The sequence below is a fragment of the Parambassis ranga genome, chromosome 10, assembly GCF_900634625.1.
Source record: "Parambassis ranga chromosome 10, fParRan2.1, whole genome shotgun sequence".
Classification (NCBI taxonomy): Eukaryota; Metazoa; Chordata; class Actinopteri; family Ambassidae; genus Parambassis; species Parambassis ranga.
Window position 1 is genome coordinate 14,840,466 of NC_041031.1, and position 17,189 is coordinate 14,857,654.

Consider the following 17,189-nt stretch of genomic DNA (forward strand, 5'->3'; position numbering starts at 1 on the left):
GGTGTTTTGGGTTGCCTGCAGACTTAATGGTGTGAAAACACGACTGCAGGGAATAACGACACCCGGGGGAATAACAGTCCAGCATCTAACCCCGAGTTACAGCACTGTTTTAAGTACTACTGAGGTTTTCTTTGCCCTGCAGAAATCGTTGCCTTAAAATGTCTTGACTTTGTACGTTTGTTAATATTTTTTAAAGAGTAGCTGTTAACATGCAGTTTGTCTGTGGTTCTGTAAAATTCGTCTCATGAAGAACATGCTGTGTCAGTGGCCCACTCACATTCCAGATACCTAAACCGCAGCGACCCAAAACACGGCATGAGCACAGAAACTCACACTGCTGCCAACAAGCTGACCCTTTCACACAGAAACTCACACACAACCATCACTACTGCATCCTCATGGGAAGGATTTAAACTTTTATCTCCTGATACTGCGACCTGTCCGCCATCTTTGTGTGTAATTCAAACTTAACTTACTAAAGTCTTTGAAAAGCCAAAGACTTTAGTAACTTTGAGTTAAGTTAAGCCTCCTCAGTTTATCATCCATGTCCAATGACAACACAGCTCATCCAACCTGCTTTTATTCTTTTATGATCAGGCTTTATAATTCCACACCTTGCAGAGGAGGCTGAATCAGTAAATCCACCGCAACTCTACAAAGCCTTTGTTGCCTCTGTACACTGTACAGCTGTCTGTGCAAATATTAACCTACATCTATAAGGTCAAGGAAGTGGGTGGAGTCCATGTTGCCTTTCACTTCTTGTAGGCTACATAAACATTATTACCAGTGATCTCTCAGGCAGTAGTGTAAAGACCTGTCTGTCTGTGGGTATTTACACCACTGGGCGTTTCACGTGGTTCACTACACTGGAAGTCCCTGAACTTTTTTTTTTTTTTTCCTGGGCGGTAGTTTTGTCCATTCAGCAGCGTGACTTCCCATTTCTGGCGAATACAGTAGTACACGCTGCAGCTCTGGTCTGAGCTGCAGAGCTGTCCGACACTCCCCGACATGACTTCCGAGGAACAGAACATGTTTTAGTGCGTGTCTAATGCTGTCCGCCTGGATTAAAGAGGCGGCGGAGTGAAGGAGAGAGAGAGAGAGGGGGGAGCAGCTCCCGAGGACTCCTCTGGATCAACAACACGTTCAGGATCGTGCTGTGCTGGGTGAGTACAGCGGACACTTTACCACAACGCGTTGATTGTGTGATAGAAAAGTTTCATTACAGTCGAGGTGCAGCTTTGGGTCAGTACTGGACACATACTTGCATACTTGAAGATTTCACACAAATACCCTTTAATTTAGCACATGATATAAGATCTATAATATATATATATATATATATATATATATATATACCTAATAATCATGATGTCTAACTCATATGTACTTTAGGTAGAATTTCCCCCTCAGGACTCTTGGTTGTGTTGGAGTGTTTACATTGTTGTGTTGGGTTAGTTGTAGTATGACAGTCTTGTGTAAATGTTTGTTTTTGTGTTACAGCTCCTGTTATTTGCTTCCTTAGTCTCACATCATCATGGACCGGAACATCAGCAGCTCCGACCTCTTCAACCAGTCCACGGTCTTCACCTCAGTCTTCAACTCCAGCTGCCGCTTTGACGAGGAGTTCAAGTACATCCTGCTGCCGCTGTCCTACAGTCTGGTGTTTGTGGTCGGCTTCGTGCTCAACGCCACAGCGCTGTGGCTCTTCCTGAAGATGCGTCCGTGGAAAACCAGCATGGTGTACATGTTCCACCTCGCCCTGTCCGACTTCCTGTATGTGCTCTCCCTCCCCACCCTCATCTACTACTACGCCAACCGCAGCCACTGGCCCTTCGGTGAGGCCGTCTGCAAAGGTGTGCGCTTCCTCTTCTACGCCAACCTCTACTGCAGCATCCTCTTCCTCACTTGCATCAGTGTGCACCGTTACCTCGGCATCTGCCACCCCATCAAGGCGCTGACCCTGGTGAAGTCCCGCCATGCCCACTTTGTGTGCGGCGCGGTGTGGGGCGTGGTGACCGTGTGCCTGATTCCCAACATCATTTTTGTCACCACCTCCAGGAGGGACAATGACACTCTGTGTCATGACACGACCAGTCAGGGGGCCTTCGAGGAGTATGTGGACTACAGCTCTGTGGTCATGGTGCTGCTGTTTGGCATCCCGTTCATAGTCATAGTGGTGTGTTACTGTCTGATGGCGCGGACCTTGTGTCAGCCCAGACAGGGAGTATCTGCTCGCCAGCAGGGAGCTGCCTCCCGTCAGAAATCCATCAAGCTCATCTTTGTGGTGTTGGTGGTGTTTGCGGTGAGCTTCGTCCCGTTTCACATCACACGGACCCTCTACTACACCGCCCGTGTGCTGAATCTCAACTGTGAGTTCCTCAACGTTGTAAACTTTACTTACAAGATCACCCGGCCGCTGGCGAGCGTCAACAGCTGCATCGATCCCATTCTGTATTTCCTAGCTGGGGATCACTACCGCTCCAGGCTGGTGTCAGTTCTAACGAAGAGGAAAGGAGATCAGACGAGGAGCCAAGTGTCCGAACAGCCACAGTCACCGCCGAACAGTAACTGCAATATGAACCTGATCTATAAGAAGGAGTCCCCGAAAGCAGAGGAGAGAGCCTAACTGTTCAGGCTACAGTATATTTTTGTATCTGATGTTTTATTTCTCCTCGCCTTTTTTCAAGTTACTGTATTTGTTTTTCTGTGTGCAGTATTACACAAAACTCTGCATGTAAATGCATGTTTAAAGAAAATGCAAAGGAAAGGGGGACACTCGAGTGCGAGACTCTGACACAGATGCCTTAAACTAACTCCTGTGCTCTTATATAAAGGTTTGATTAAATGCACAGGATTTGCTCTTTGACAGGCTGAGTCTGGAAGCTGCCAGTTGTGTAGCAACCCTTCCTGTTTTATCGGCTGTGTTGCCGTGTTACTCAGAGACTGCAGCTTGAATTAGTGCAGCTCTGGATTCCAGCTGTTTTTGTCTTTTCAGCTCAGATTTCAGACCCACCCACACCTCACAGCACAGGGTGAGGGGATTTTCCTCCCCCCTCCATCCTTTTTTTCACCTTTGGGATTCATACATGGAAATTTAAGGCTTGTTTTCTATCAGTGCAGGAGTGGAAATCAGTGCTGGAAACTTTTCTCCTCTGCTTTTATTCTGTATTCAACAGCATGTGTCACATGATGTTCTCGTGATGTAAAGCATATGAGCACTATTTTTGAAGACGTTTTTACCATACGGGTGTCATAACTGTCTTTATTGCATCAGATCTTACCTTAAGAAAACTGACTGATCAATGTTTTGATTATCTGTGGCCCCTTTAGGAGCGACGTACACTGAGGTCACATCTGTAAACACTTTAGCCGAGCTGAAACAAACACTCCGCGTGACAAACAACAAAACACATTTTACTGGAACTCTTCAGTCAGCCATGCAGATTCCTAGACTGATAAAGACATTTCTCACGGTGGGGAGAAACTTTTATTCCCTCTGCAGACCATACAGCTGCTAGAAGGTTTTATAAGCAGCTTTATTGGATAACAGCCCTAACAATAAGTACTATATTGTGCAATTTAGATTATCGCTTTGAATCTTGGTGATTATACACAGTGATGATACACACATTCCCACATTACATAGATCAAATTTCACCTATCCACCGTCCTAGCTGGTTGAACCCTTTTAACAAAAACCCTCAGTGTGCCATTTTTGATAAGTATCTTAAAATTGAAATTAAATAATGTTTAAAGTTGAACTGAGGTTGACACTATTTAAATCTTCTTTTACTTTAAAATAAGCAAATAAAGGGGCCCAGGTGGTCTACTTGCTGTTCCTATTGACCAAGAAGCAGCAGCTCACTCGGTGGTGTTTCACTTCCTTATCTTCTGTGTTGTCAGCTCACTGGCGCCTCCCCGTGGCCTGATTTGATCAAAACCCAACAACAGCAGGCCAAGAAGCTTCACCACACACCTACACGCTTTGTGATAAACCAGGACTGGGTGCATGTGTTTAAGACAGAAGTGTTCTTGTTGCAGTTCAGCCTCATTAAAGCTGGTTTTTGGTGCATCTGGGTCTCATCTAAAGAGAAGACAGAGGAGGAGGGAGCAACCCTGAGGGTACGGTACGGTACGGTAAGGAGGCCTGACAGCCACACCTGAAACACTCACTCTGTAGCTCAGTGTATTTTCCCACCTGCATTTAAAAGGCCCCAAAGGTAAGAGGAGAGCTTTGCGTAACGACGTCAGGGGAAAGCACACCTGTGTAATTTGGAGTTTCACCTGAGTGTTAAACAGGAAGGAGTCCGGATCAGGTTTCAGTGTGGTTCTCAGTTCTGCCCCTTTACCTCCTGCAGGCCACGGCGTTAACTCTGCATGGCTGCATGTCTCTAGGCAAACCATACCCTCCGGTAAACCTCGCAGAGACTGAGCAGAACAGTGACTATAAACACATTTCACATTTTAATCGGTGCGTTTTATGACAATAGACTGCAGCACGTGGCACGCGCACAGGTGAGGGTCCTTCTGGGTAAATTGCTCCATGCAGCTTTGGTTTTCACACAGTCAGAGCCTTGCTGCGGCCCCTCTCTTATGGAGGACGTACAGAAACGTAACCTTTCCATGCCTTGTTAAATGACATGACACACTGACTACAATCAGGTAGTAGCCTATTATTTATTTATTTTAACTCAACTTTTGATTTGTTTCTTCACGCACCGACATGTCCGCCATGCTGCTGACGCATGGCTGTTCCAAGGTGCCCTAATTAAAATCAGATATTAATCCAATCATCTCAGTTTTGTTGGTCAGGCATACATAATATGTTGTATTTTCAGATCAGACTAAATGTTCCTTTAAAAAGCTTTAAGATTCTGCCGAGTAATATTCCTGCTGTGCTTTAACGAGCATCTCCTCCAACAAACTTATTTTTAAGTTTATTTTCTTTTCGTCGAGATTCAAGATAACCAGATTTACCTTTTAATGATATGAGCGTAATACTTTGAGGACGTGTGCCTGCAAGACAAAATTGTTTTAAACAGGCTATAAAAATAAATGTGTTTCTGTACTGAGAAAAATACATATGAAGCATTAAATAATGACGTCAGTCATCTACGATAGAAAACGGTAATGGCAAGTTAATGATGGTAAATGTATTTTTAGTGCAATATTCGATCTATATCTTAAGTATTAGAATTTAGGACTTTATTGATCCTCGTAGGGAAATTAGGTTATAGTACCAGCAGCATCAAAGAATAAAAAACTTATATACACATAAAAAGCATGTTAATAAGAGTAATTAAAAAAATACCACACCCATGTTAAAATATAATAAGAACATATATTAGCTATAGTTAATTTCATAATGAGCCTCATAACTACTCATCTAAATAAATCCAACATTAATTTATGCTGTGACATGGGGAAAATGTGTCACACCGACCAGCTCTGCTGTTAAAATGATTATTAGATGAGTTTGTTTGGATGTGTGGTCGTTTCACTTCTTCAGATTTACTTGAATTCGTTTCAAGTATTTTTTTCTCCTCTTTAATAAGACCATCAATGCAGACAACACCACTGAACAAAACACTTGATATCCTCGGGCATTGAGAATGTCTGCGCTCAAGGACACTGAGCCGTGGACAGCGCGTTCAATCAATGATCGGATTCAGGAGAAGAGAATCTACTTTCTTTATTCATATAGAGGCAGCCTATAGAGAAATACACTGACGGATGAGCACCTATAAGAAAATGTGTTCGCCTCTGTGGATCTGTCTTTACTAAGACTGTCCTGTATGTATGATGGAGTGCAGAGCTGCATCATTTTGATATCTAAAAGTTGCAAGATAAGGCAGATGAAGTCTTGGAATAATAAATAATCACCCTATAATGATCTAAACAAAGTAAAGGAATATGTAAACAAATCCTGTATTAAAACACAGGAAATATAGAAAATCCCTTTTTAATGAAAAATGACTTATTTGTGTTAGATTTTTAAAAACACGCGGTGTGTTGATTGGGAGATATGCCCACACCTCGGGCCTAAAGTGAAGCGTTTGTGGAGCCTTGAACATTTTTTTTTTCTCCCTGTGTTTTTCTCTTGTTTGGCAAATTATAAGGCAGAGACGAGGGATTTCAAGGACGCGTGGACTTCAATTTAATCGAAGAGGCTGAGAGTGGAGTGGAAGAGTGACACACAGAGGAGAGAAGTTCATTATTCTGCTGAAAAGGAAACCAATGGCTTTCATAGTCGCCATGGTAACCGGTCTTTCTTTTGCCGCCAGACCTATGATAAGGTACTTCACAGCATTAAGCACAATTATTGCAAGGTAAAAGGGGAAATATTGCTTTCCAATGCTAATAGATGTTAGATATTGATTGGCGTGGGGATTCGTATAGAAGTGTGCCCCAACTGTTTCACCCGCCTGACTCTCTGCAACCTTTTGATGAAATTTGATGGAGGTGATGATGGATAGGCCCTTTGTGGCTCCGTGGGCTTCAGTTTGTTTGGAATGAACACAAGAAAAAAAAAAAAACTCAAGATGGCAAAAAAAAAAAACGAAGACAGAAAACTGTCGTGAAAGGTTGCGTGACTTACTACAAAAAGTGCAAAATGTGTCACAACGTAAATGCTAAACAGCCGCTGCTTCCCATCATCAGCATGTCATTTTGTTGTCAGGTGACCCTGCTTGCTTTCTAGCACAATGCCGGGTTGGCCTTGGTAGCAGTGAGGTCAGCACAAAGCACAAGTCCGAGCCATGGGGGGTGGTTTGTCGGTGGCAGCCTGCTTAGTTGCTGAGGGGTTGGAGGATTAGCACAGGAGCTGGCGTGTGTTTGTGTGTGTGAGTGAGTGTGTGGGATGAGGAATAGGGTGGTGGTGGTGGTGGGGGGGCAAATTGTTTTAACCCCTATTACGGCAACTGCATGGCGCTCCTCTTATCTAGGCTGCTGCAGCCACTCATTAATATTCTGTACATATGGCAGTGCTTTCTGTATCATTGTCTATTAATGGGAGGGATAATCGCTCATTCAATTATCAGGCAGTCAGCAAAAGACCAACTGTGTCTGCGCACCCCTGGTTCACACAGTGGCACGGCCCAAAACAGAGGTGTGCCAGCGAGAAGGTGAGAGCGATAGCAGGGGATTACAACATATTAGCTACTTTAATAAGCTAGGCGCAGGGAATAATGTGAAGCAAATAAGGGATCTGTTGGCGAACAAGAAACATGCCTGAACTTTGCGGAGCAGAAACCTCCTTCACACACACACACACATTCACACTCAGCTCTTTTGCTCATCAGTGTCATGGCCATGATCCATGGTATGGTTTCAGAGAGTGTTTTTATGCTTTGAAACACAGACGCACACTCTTTCTGTGGCACTGAGAACACTCCTTTGATGGAGTGTGACAGCTCGGCTTGAATAAAGTTCGACCCTGATGTCTCCAGGCCGAAAGATCTGTGAAGTGATCAGATTTAGTCTTCACCCCCTGTTGATCCGCGCTTCGTGGCCTCAGGACCTTAAGGCGTCTGCCTCTGTGCCGCTCAGGCCGCGGCCTGGATGTGAGGGTGGCTACTGATAATAGTGTGACCTCTGGCTGCTTTGACCTGAAGAGACCTTGTTGAGTCAACACACAGAAGTAGAGGAAGAAGTTGGAATTAGGTTGTTTAGTTATCCAGAGCACCGAGTTTCCTCAGGTCCACAAGATTGTAGGGACTGCTCAGGAGTGGGGGGTGTGAAGAAGATAGGAGGTGAAATGTTAAGAAAATCTTATAAAAAATCCGTAGTTTGATAAATTTTCGCATTTTGAATGAACCGAAGGCGGCTGAGGCTGTGGAGGGGCCTTTGTTGGAGGTCCCATTTTCTCTGGCAGAGCAGCACGCTCACAGGGTCAGCGAAGTTACGAAAGTAATTAAAGCTCGGTGATTCACTGCCTGCTGCAGAGAAAAGAAAGCAAGCTGTCATTCTGATTTAGAAAAATAAATTACAATTTTAATAATGGGGGAGGATGGGGGTGCAGGAACGTCTAGAGCCTTGGTGGGTTATGGGGTGGTGGTGGGGGAGGCGGGGACGGTGTGCATGTTGGGTAGGAGGAGGGGTCGAGGGGGTTGCTGGCTGCCTACTTATCAATAGTTGCAATTTTTTTTTTTTGAAACCGCATCGGTAGTACATTGCGAGAGCACAAGTGCCCTTAAAAAAAGAAAACCCTGGAACATTAACATACTGATTTCATGCGCATGGCAAAGGGCCTGAGCCAATATCAGAGAGGACTCAGCAGTCCTATTGTCTGCTGGGACTCTGGTCCCCTCTGATATGAAAATTCAATTATTTTATAACTAGATCTGGCGCTGCGTTTTGACAGTCGACGGCAGCGCCTTGCCAGCTGCATCAGTGTGGGGGACCAGAGGCTCCTGATAGCGAGAGGGAGGCCTTTCAGACATTGACATGTTTTTGGGGGACAAGATTGCCTAAATGTGTTGCATTTAAGGACTGAAAGTTAATCTAATGCACCACCATTATCTCACTCAGGTAATTCCAATACCATCCCCAATCTATGTTTACGCTCACGCACGCACCCACATACTCGCACGGCTATTCATTCTTCAGCACTTTGAATCTGATTCCCAGGCTTTCTGCATCCAAACAGGTTATGTATTTATTTATTTCTGAGCGCTGCACATTCGCAGGGAGAAAACTATATGAAATACAAGTTGTTTTCTCGGAGACATCAGCAGTTTCTAGTTCATAATTCTGTAGGAGAAAAACACTCTGCATAAAACCGTGCTCAGTGTCAAGTATATACATATATATTAAATAGGATAACTTTTGCTGTTTATCCATAAAGTAGACAGTATACAGAGTCATATGTGTACTTTAAGGTTTTTTTTAACCATGCATTTTTATATATATATGTTATATATATGTTAATCTGTGAATTTCTTCTATTTACACACATACAGACAGCACAACTTTTCAGGTGGTATCCACACAGACACATAAGCTGGCCTATTTTCTGAGTTTATGGGACCAAATCCTTTCATTACCTCCGTGCCTCATTGTGAGTGTTCTGAGGGGGTCTGTGAACATTAGGGAACAGGAAGCAGCCCCCCAGTATGGCCCACTTTACTCAGACCCACTGTGTTGTGCTTATTAACCCAGCCTGGGAGAAGACATACCTGCCTCCCCTCATTAGGCCGCGGTGGAGTACGAGCTCAGCCTGCAGAAGAATGGAGCATTAATTAGTATTCTCTGCAGGGGGAACTGCCATTAGCACTTAATTAGCGGTAAGAGTACCATTCAGCCGGGCAGCCAGTTAGTGTCTAACATAATATGTTCTGTGTCTTTTCCCTGTGTGTGTCATAGTGGAAATGAAAGACCTTGTTGTCTGTGCGGTTCTGTACAGTAGATTTGTGTTTTTCTCTTCTTATGCAGCACATAAGGCTAACGTCCTTATTTCTGTTGAATATTTGTTGGAATGCACCTCAGAGCTGATCCTTGCACACCGAGTCAGCACGCTGCTGTCCTTTTTTCTATAAGATTTAACTCTACTCTCTTGCCGCTGTTGACCTCCATGAGGCCAAACGCTGTTTTCTCATCCACCCACACGGCCCGGCCTGTGGTGGTAAAGTGGGAGATTAGGGTGGGGGGGGGATTGAGGTCAACTTTTCCCATTGGTCTCTGGGAAGTTTCTTTGATCTGCTGAGTAGGCATTCTTCTCTCTTTTTCTGTGTTCTCTGTCCAGCACCGTCACCACCGAGGAGGACAAGGGAGGCTGTTAACCCGCCTCGGTCCACTCCTCGTCCTCGCCGACTCTCGCCCCCCCCCCTCCCTTGCACTCACCCTTCCTCCCTGTCCCCAGCCCCGACAGCTTCTTGGACGCTCAGGCGAATGGTGGCAGCGCTACCTTTCACTTCCCGCAATCTGAGAGGCGGAGAGCTGTCATTTGCCAATTTGGCCTGAATGGGGCGGACAGTGGATTGAATGTCGTTTTCCCACCAGGCTGCACCATCCAGACCAGCAGGGGAGGGAGGGGGAAAGAGGAGCGGGGTGTAATGCTAGAGTAAAATTAGAGCTTTGATGGCAGCTAATAGTGTGTGATGGGTGGCACTGACGTGGATTTCCAGTAAAGACGCCACAGGTTCCCTCTCCCTCTCTCTCTCTCTCCCCCTCTCTCTCTCTCTCTCTCTCTCTCTCTCTCTCTCTCTCTCTCTCTCTTCCACCCCTGAAGCTCTGCTTCTCTCTCTGTTTGACGCACCTATAAGATTACGAGGGACCTGCCTTCTTTTCTCAAAGCTGTGATTTCTCCCTGATCAATGTAATTATACATCTGCAAGCCTGGCTGTGTCAAAGGGCTAGACAGGTCCTGTTTCTCTGGTCCCATGTAAAACATAACAAAAACACACATCTGCCTTTGAGTCAGGAAAGAATTAATGCAATTCCTCAGATTCCAGTGCCAGGTGAGCAAGCACAGATTTTGTTGCTTCAGTCCTGCACTTAAGTAATATTGTAATATTTCTCAGTTCATCCAAAGCTTCTGTAAACTCAGATTACAGAATAGACTCCCATAAAAGTTATTTTACTAAATCTGAGTGATGTGTTTTAGATTATAGGCTCTTCGAATGTGTTTTCACACATTAGAAAGATGGTCCAAATGTTCCTCGACCTTTTGTCTTCCACAGATAAAAAAATGGAAATAATTACCTTTTTTCAGTAAACAGTTTGTTACTTTTGTTTTTGTGCAACTAATTCTCTAAAAATAACTGCATGAATTGGATGACATAAACCTGAGTGGCCTAATTACAGCTAAATCTGTAAAACCTATACAGAGCAGGAAAGCTAGCTCATGTAGCCTACAAACAAGTTTGTAGTTCAACACTCAATTTGACAAATGCATAACTAGTTTCAGAGTTGTGCTTGGCTGTTGGACACTAAAGAGAAAGTGCTTAGAATATTTTTTTGCTGCAGTGTAGTAATCTTGTGTGGATTTGTGTTGCACTGGGAGGCTCGCAGGTACTGCAGCTGTTTGCTTTAGGGTGTTGTTTAAAATCCACATTAATCACTCAGGTCCTGAGCCACCACTCCCATCCTGCTCCCAGCACAGGACACGAGGATGTGCGAAACACAACACTGAGACCTGCCTCAGGGCTGCCAGGGATGTATTCACAAACACACACACACACCTAACACATACACGCTACATACAGATGTATTGATAGCTTCTGAGGCGTGAGCGGCACTGTGATGCTCTGCATATGGAAGGTTAAAGGCTTCTTAAATGTCCATATCAATCTGCACTCTTGTCAGCCTGACAATGACGGAAACAGAACACCATTAACAGCGTCAGGCAGTATCATCCTCATCTGTGCAACATTAGAGAAATAGATGGCTGACTGCGAGACATTCCTCTGGACGTTCGCCAAGCAGGGTGAATTTAAGCTCAAACTTTTGGATTGGCTGTATGAGGGCAGCACATTTCATATTATAGGATGCACACTCAGATTTTAACATGGGTTTGGTTTTGAAAGTCAGAAATATAATATCCCATTTTAAAGCGGATCTGATTGCATTGATTTCATTGTTCCGCTCTTTCTTGGTAATGTGTATATGCTTGTGACTGTGCAGGGTGATTGTCCTCTTCCTGCTGCACTGAATGCTTTGTGCTCTCCTGGGATGGGAGATGTTTTGTTTTTTGAGCTCTTTCACACCAGCTCTCCCTCTCTCTCTCTTTTTTTTAACACAATAGCCCTCTCTCCTCTCACCCAGCGTGGCAACCCTTTCAAATGGGAAGCTCCAGGTCAGTTTCCCTTGCCAAGTTTTGCAGCCTGCCATGTTGTCTATTCTGCTCAGCTATTTAAAAAATGTTGAATATCAACAATGGCTTTCACTGGTGCATTGTCAACTTTTGTATGAAGCAATCTTGGCTGAATGAGATGGGTCCCAGTGCAGGGAGAGCTCAGCTGCAGTGTGCAGCCCTACTATACCAGTGACTGCCCAGCTCTCTCACACTTTACATTTCTCTTTTGCGCTGCGTTAATGGAAGCGCACCCGTTTGAACGGCTGCGGACGGGGTCCAGGCCATGGACGTCCCCATCACCTTGCGGTCTGTGGTCAGGCTGCTGGGCCTGCTGACAGTCAGCTGTTGAAGGTGTGTCTAGGAGGGGGAATGGGAAGCAGCAGCATCCTTGGGACCAGTGAGAGCTTGGTGAGTGTCCTCGGTTTTCTGGTCAGAGTGGGAGGAGGTTAGAGAAGAGGGAGGGGGCGTTCAGGAAGATGGTGTAGGCAGCTTTGTGTTCTGTGAGTTGTGGTCTGTTCACATATGTTTGTGTCTTGTCACCTGTTGGTTTAGTGAAGTGAAATCTGGCAACATTTACTCAACAATAAGGAAAAATAGAAGACTCCTGCTGCCACTTTGTTATAAACCACCATAAAATTCTATTTAAAACCATTTTGACATTTTAACAATATTCCTGCCTGACATGCACACGGGATGCATCAGTGACTTTATGCAGAGCTCTGTGTACATCTATGTTTGTGTGGAGAAGGATGAAAGCAAGAATGAGGGCTTGCTTCCAGATAATAGTAGCTTACACTCTTTGTCCTGCTGTCAAGCCAGGAGAGGAGCGAGCCTGGAAATCTCTCCAATGCAGCAGCAACATCTTGTATGTTTCATTGACATATCAGTCTGTGGGGCAATGAGCCGTCGCCTCGGCACTCCTTCGGCACATTCCTGCATCTGTGTGTGTGTGTGAACAAATAAGAGGGGGTGTTAGGGGAAAAGGCAAAAGTCGAATATGACTAGCTGCACAGAAACATAAAGTTCAACATTTAGATTAAGATTTATTTATGTTGTTTATTCTTAATTTTCTGTGCATTTTTGAACACACAGTGGTGTATTCAACTTCAATAATAACTTCAAATAAAAATATAAAAGGTGCAGGCAAGTTTTTCCAGGCTAAATTAAATTCCTTAAACATATGATCCTACTAAAATGTCACATTTTTTTGACATTGACTTTGTTTTGCATGTTTTCACATCTCAGGTTTTATTTACTCATGTTTTTTTTTATATTGTTCTATATTTTGAAGTATTTTTCACTAGGAAAATTTGTTTCAAATTTCACCTGCAAGCTGTAAATATCAGTGTCCGGGTAAACAATGCTGAACGCTGGGCTTTTTGAGGACCTGTGTTGTCCTCTGTCTCACCTCTCCCAGCTCAACCCAACGCAAGGTGACCAAATTCATCTCAGGCCAACCCATCCATTATCTTGTCAACACAGCCAGCTTCCCACCTTAGTTTGCTCTTCTCCCACAAGACATACTCTAATGAAATACGCAGTAATCGCCGCACTTATCTCGTCATGCTCAAGGTAATTAATATATTTAGAGGGCGATGGCTAACTCTTAATTAAATTATGCCTCTTTTAATGAGACCTTGGCTGTGACTAAATTTATGACCACTATCTGCTTTATCAAGTGCTTGCTATGCAACAAAGATTTGTCATTTTCTTCCAAAAAAAAAAAAATCCCAGCCGAGATTACACACTCATGATTTATATATCAATTTATGCTTGTTTGTTTCTTTATTTAAGTTCTTAATAAATTACCTCTTATATAATTACCTAACCCAGTTAGTTTGGCTCCCAATTTTGGCAATTAATGCTCAGAGCTGTATCACTGTTACATATTCATTTTTTTAGAGGAGAATACAGATAACAAAGTTGGTGGCATTAATCATGTGTTACCGAAAAGAAAAAAAAATTGGGTGTATTTAATTAATTAAAGTTGTCTCGCAAATTAATTGTGCATCCTCACAATATTATCTGAAGCTAATGAAGGCCTGACAATGAGACTGTTTCATTTTTTAAAAGGGGGCTAGATTAGTGGGATCTCAATTATGGCTAAAACAAAAGAAGGCTGCTTGCTTGGGCATGGCTCAAAGCAAAAAGTGACGATTCAGCACTTTCTTCCAAAAACACAAAAACGGAGAAAAAGTTTCCATTGTTTTTGGAAAAAAAAGAGAACATGGCAATGATTCAACAGATACATGGAAAATAATGAGCGCTGTAATTAGCTGGTCGGGCAATAACAGTACTTAAAGTGATCAGTGTATAGAGGTGCTTGATAATGCCATTCACGTGCAGCAGTTTTTAAGCAGCAGAGCTTGCTGACAGACTATCATAACTTAAAAAAAAAGCATCCGGAGACTTAATTGTGACTCTTTTGTTGCGTGTCATTATTCAGATTGCATCTTAAAAAAATGCAGCATGTAGTAAACTGCACAGATTAGAAGTCCTTCAGCTGAAGTTTTTGTTCCTGAGCGAACACAGAACTCATGTTGTGCACACTAGATGGCTTAATATACCACCTCAGCCAGTGGCTCAGGATCATATTTATTGAAATTTTCTGCCTAATTTGAGCTGAATTGAAATTAGCTTTGAGTGGATGGGGAGCTTATAATTCAGTCATTTTATTTTTCATTTAACGCATCATATACCAAATGCTTTAATATGAATGTTTCTCCTAATCAGGCTAAGTAAACGTAAAGAGCCTTTGTCTGAGAGATGACACCAAGGAGCCAGTAATCATTGTATATTCATTTAAAAATGCTTCCACTGATGTCCTCTGCTGTGATAGAATTTAATTTGCTTTTAGCTTCATTAGTCAATAACCGCAGCAGAAAAAAATATGCTGTGTGTAAATGATGGGAACTCCAAGGGTCAGTGAGTAAATGAATTTTTAACTGCACATGATTATATTGAGTGGTCTTGTTAGCAGTGATTTACCACGAGTGTGCATCCCAAAATGATAAGCAGCTACAAGCCGATGAAGGAAAAAAAAAAAAGGTGATGAGGTGAAAAACTATTCCCTTGGCTAAGTGAGATGGAGCAGAGCGTTGGGTGGTCACGCCTTGTCTGCTCACGACAGTGGCGGGTTAAAGAGATTACACTGGGTCTATGTCAGCAGCCTTGGCCTTGCTCACACAAGAACATAATGAGGAAGGACATGCTTGGCCTGCCGGGGAGGAAGGAAAAAAAAAAAGAGACAGGGGCTCAAGTTTGAAGCAGCCTTCACAGGAGGCAAACAGCTTTTTAACGTGTTGTTTTACAAGCAGAGGTCAAAAAGTAAGACGGGTACATTCCACAGGGCTGAACGAGGTGGCCGCTGAGTGCAGGGCTGAACTCCACCACCACCATAATGACAACACAACTTGCTCTGCTCTCCTGGAAATCAGTGCATCTGTCTGAGTGTGTGTCTGTGCTTTCTTCTGAAGGTTCTGAGTGTGACGGCCGCTTCCACTGATGACTGAACTTTCACTGCCTCCGGTGGAGCCCACAGTCAGACAGGGTGGCATCTGAACGTGTGGTAAGTTCAGCCTACTTCATGACTATGTGATGGAACAACAGAGCAGTACTGACAAATAACCACAAATACAAGAAGAACACACATTAAGTTTCCTGATGCACATTCCTCTGTCTGCTCTCACTACAAAGCCTTTAACAAGCTCATAAAAAATACAGTTCAACTTAAAAACAATCCATTAGATGAATAAGAACAATCATGTATTAGTTGTTTGCTTCTCAGCATATTTTTGTTAGTGAGAAGTTTTCATCAAAGTTCCATAAATATTCATTCAGAGCCTCTAAAATGTAAAATAAAAATAAAAAATACCTGTTGCTACAGAACAAGAATAAAAAAAATAATTTCATCACCTAAATTAACAGATTATCTCAAACATTTCATCAGTTCACAGAGTAAAAATGTTCCTTCAGCCATGACTGTGCATTACGCACAGATGTCAAACATTTCGGGCAGTTTAAAGTATTTCAGTGACAGCTCCCACGGGTCAAATAAGTCACATTACCATTAGAAATACTAGCCCAGCTTTGTGTCATAAAGAGGTGATAATAGCGACACTTTTATTCCTCTAAATGACCCGTGAATATTATTTTTACCTGTGTTGAACTGGGAGGACGCAACCATTCACGGCCGCACAATAGGAACAGCAGACCGTGCGTAAATTGCGTCTTCATTTGCATTCCTGGTCAGAAAAAAAAAAAAAAATCATGCAAATCTTAATGAGCCAGTCTCCATTGTGGCTTTAATTGAAAACTCATTCTTTGTTAATTACTGTTTCTCAAAGGCCTTGTCCGCAGTCACTGGGCTTAAACAAAAAAAAACTTATTGATTTGTGGGTTTCAAGTGGACACGTAAAAACCATGTGTCATGTAAATTTATTCATCAGCTTATATAAATATATTGTGATATTTAGGATTTAAAAAAATATAAAACATAAAAACAATAAAGTGTAATTAAACAAGCCATAAATTAGCAGCCATTAACAGTAATTGTTGGAGGATGAATGGCGGACACGCAGCGTCTGTGTCTTTGTCGTATAATATTAAAGTTAAGCGCATCGTGAATTCAGTGTGTCTGACCGTAAAGCTGCACTGACAGCCGCAGAAAGGCTGCGGACATGTGCAAGACTCAAGGGTGAGATTAATGTCGCTCTGTCAGTTAGTCCAGCTGAATAGATTTTAATTCCCCTGTGGGCAGATATATTTATATACAAACATTACGGCGTGTTTGTTTTGAATTTTCTCGGCCTAAAGGCCAACATGATTCCTCCTCCAACCCTTTTATGAATCAGGTAAAGGCTGCAGTCAACATATATTGGAACATTTAAGCACGTTTTTGGCTTTTAATCGTCCATCATTGTGCGTCTGTATTTGATCGAATTATAATTCAGAAATACGCAGAAATAATTGTTTCAGATGAAATGTTGGTTTTCATGCACATGCGCATTTCATTGACTTTTTTTTAAATAAAAAAACATGAAATTATCCATGACTGCGGTGATTGCACGCATCCTCCCATCAGGACATCCACATATTTCCCAACATTCAACAGTGGGATCTTGCAGCCGTGCGCCCTGAGAGCCCCACAGGGCTGTCAGGCTTGTTGAGTCTGAATCAGAGCAAACTGTGCTGGTGGTCCTCCGTTCCTTAATTAGGAAATTAGCTGCACAGAGGCCCTCATTACCAAACTCCGGGTTACTCCTGGTGTTTTTTTTTCTTTCATTCTTTCTTTCTTTCTGTCCTCTCTCTCTACTCTCTGCTACCGGTCAATTTCCATAAGAAGATTACAAGCGGATCAGTATTGAGATTCGCCCAGATAAACAAATAACTGGTC

General features: G+C 43.1%; 1 protein-coding gene across 2 annotated transcripts; it reads left to right on the plus strand.

Moving 5' to 3' along the window:
• The first annotated feature begins 823 nt into the window (after positions 1–823).
• On the plus strand, positions 824–3,761 carry LOC114443016 (P2Y purinoceptor 4). Of its 2 annotated transcripts, none has more exons than XM_028416923.1 (2): positions 824–1,163; positions 1,523–3,761. In XM_028416923.1, exon 2 carries the CDS (start codon positions 1,535–1,537, stop codon positions 2,624–2,626), a length of 1,092 nt encoding a protein of 363 aa, XP_028272724.1. In that variant the 5' UTR covers positions 824–1,163; positions 1,523–1,534; the 3' UTR covers positions 2,627–3,761. The 2 variants fall into 2 exon arrangements, with proteins under 2 accessions (XP_028272724.1, XP_028272723.1); XM_028416922.1 differs by having other exon boundaries at positions 827–1,163; positions 1,501–3,761.
• Positions 3,762–17,189: the final 13,428 nt, after the last annotated feature.

Coding starts and splice junctions, on each gene's coding strand:
- LOC114443016 (XM_028416923.1), top strand. CDS start 1,535: ATGGACCGGAACATCAGCAGCTCCGACCTCTTCAACCAGTCCACGGTC.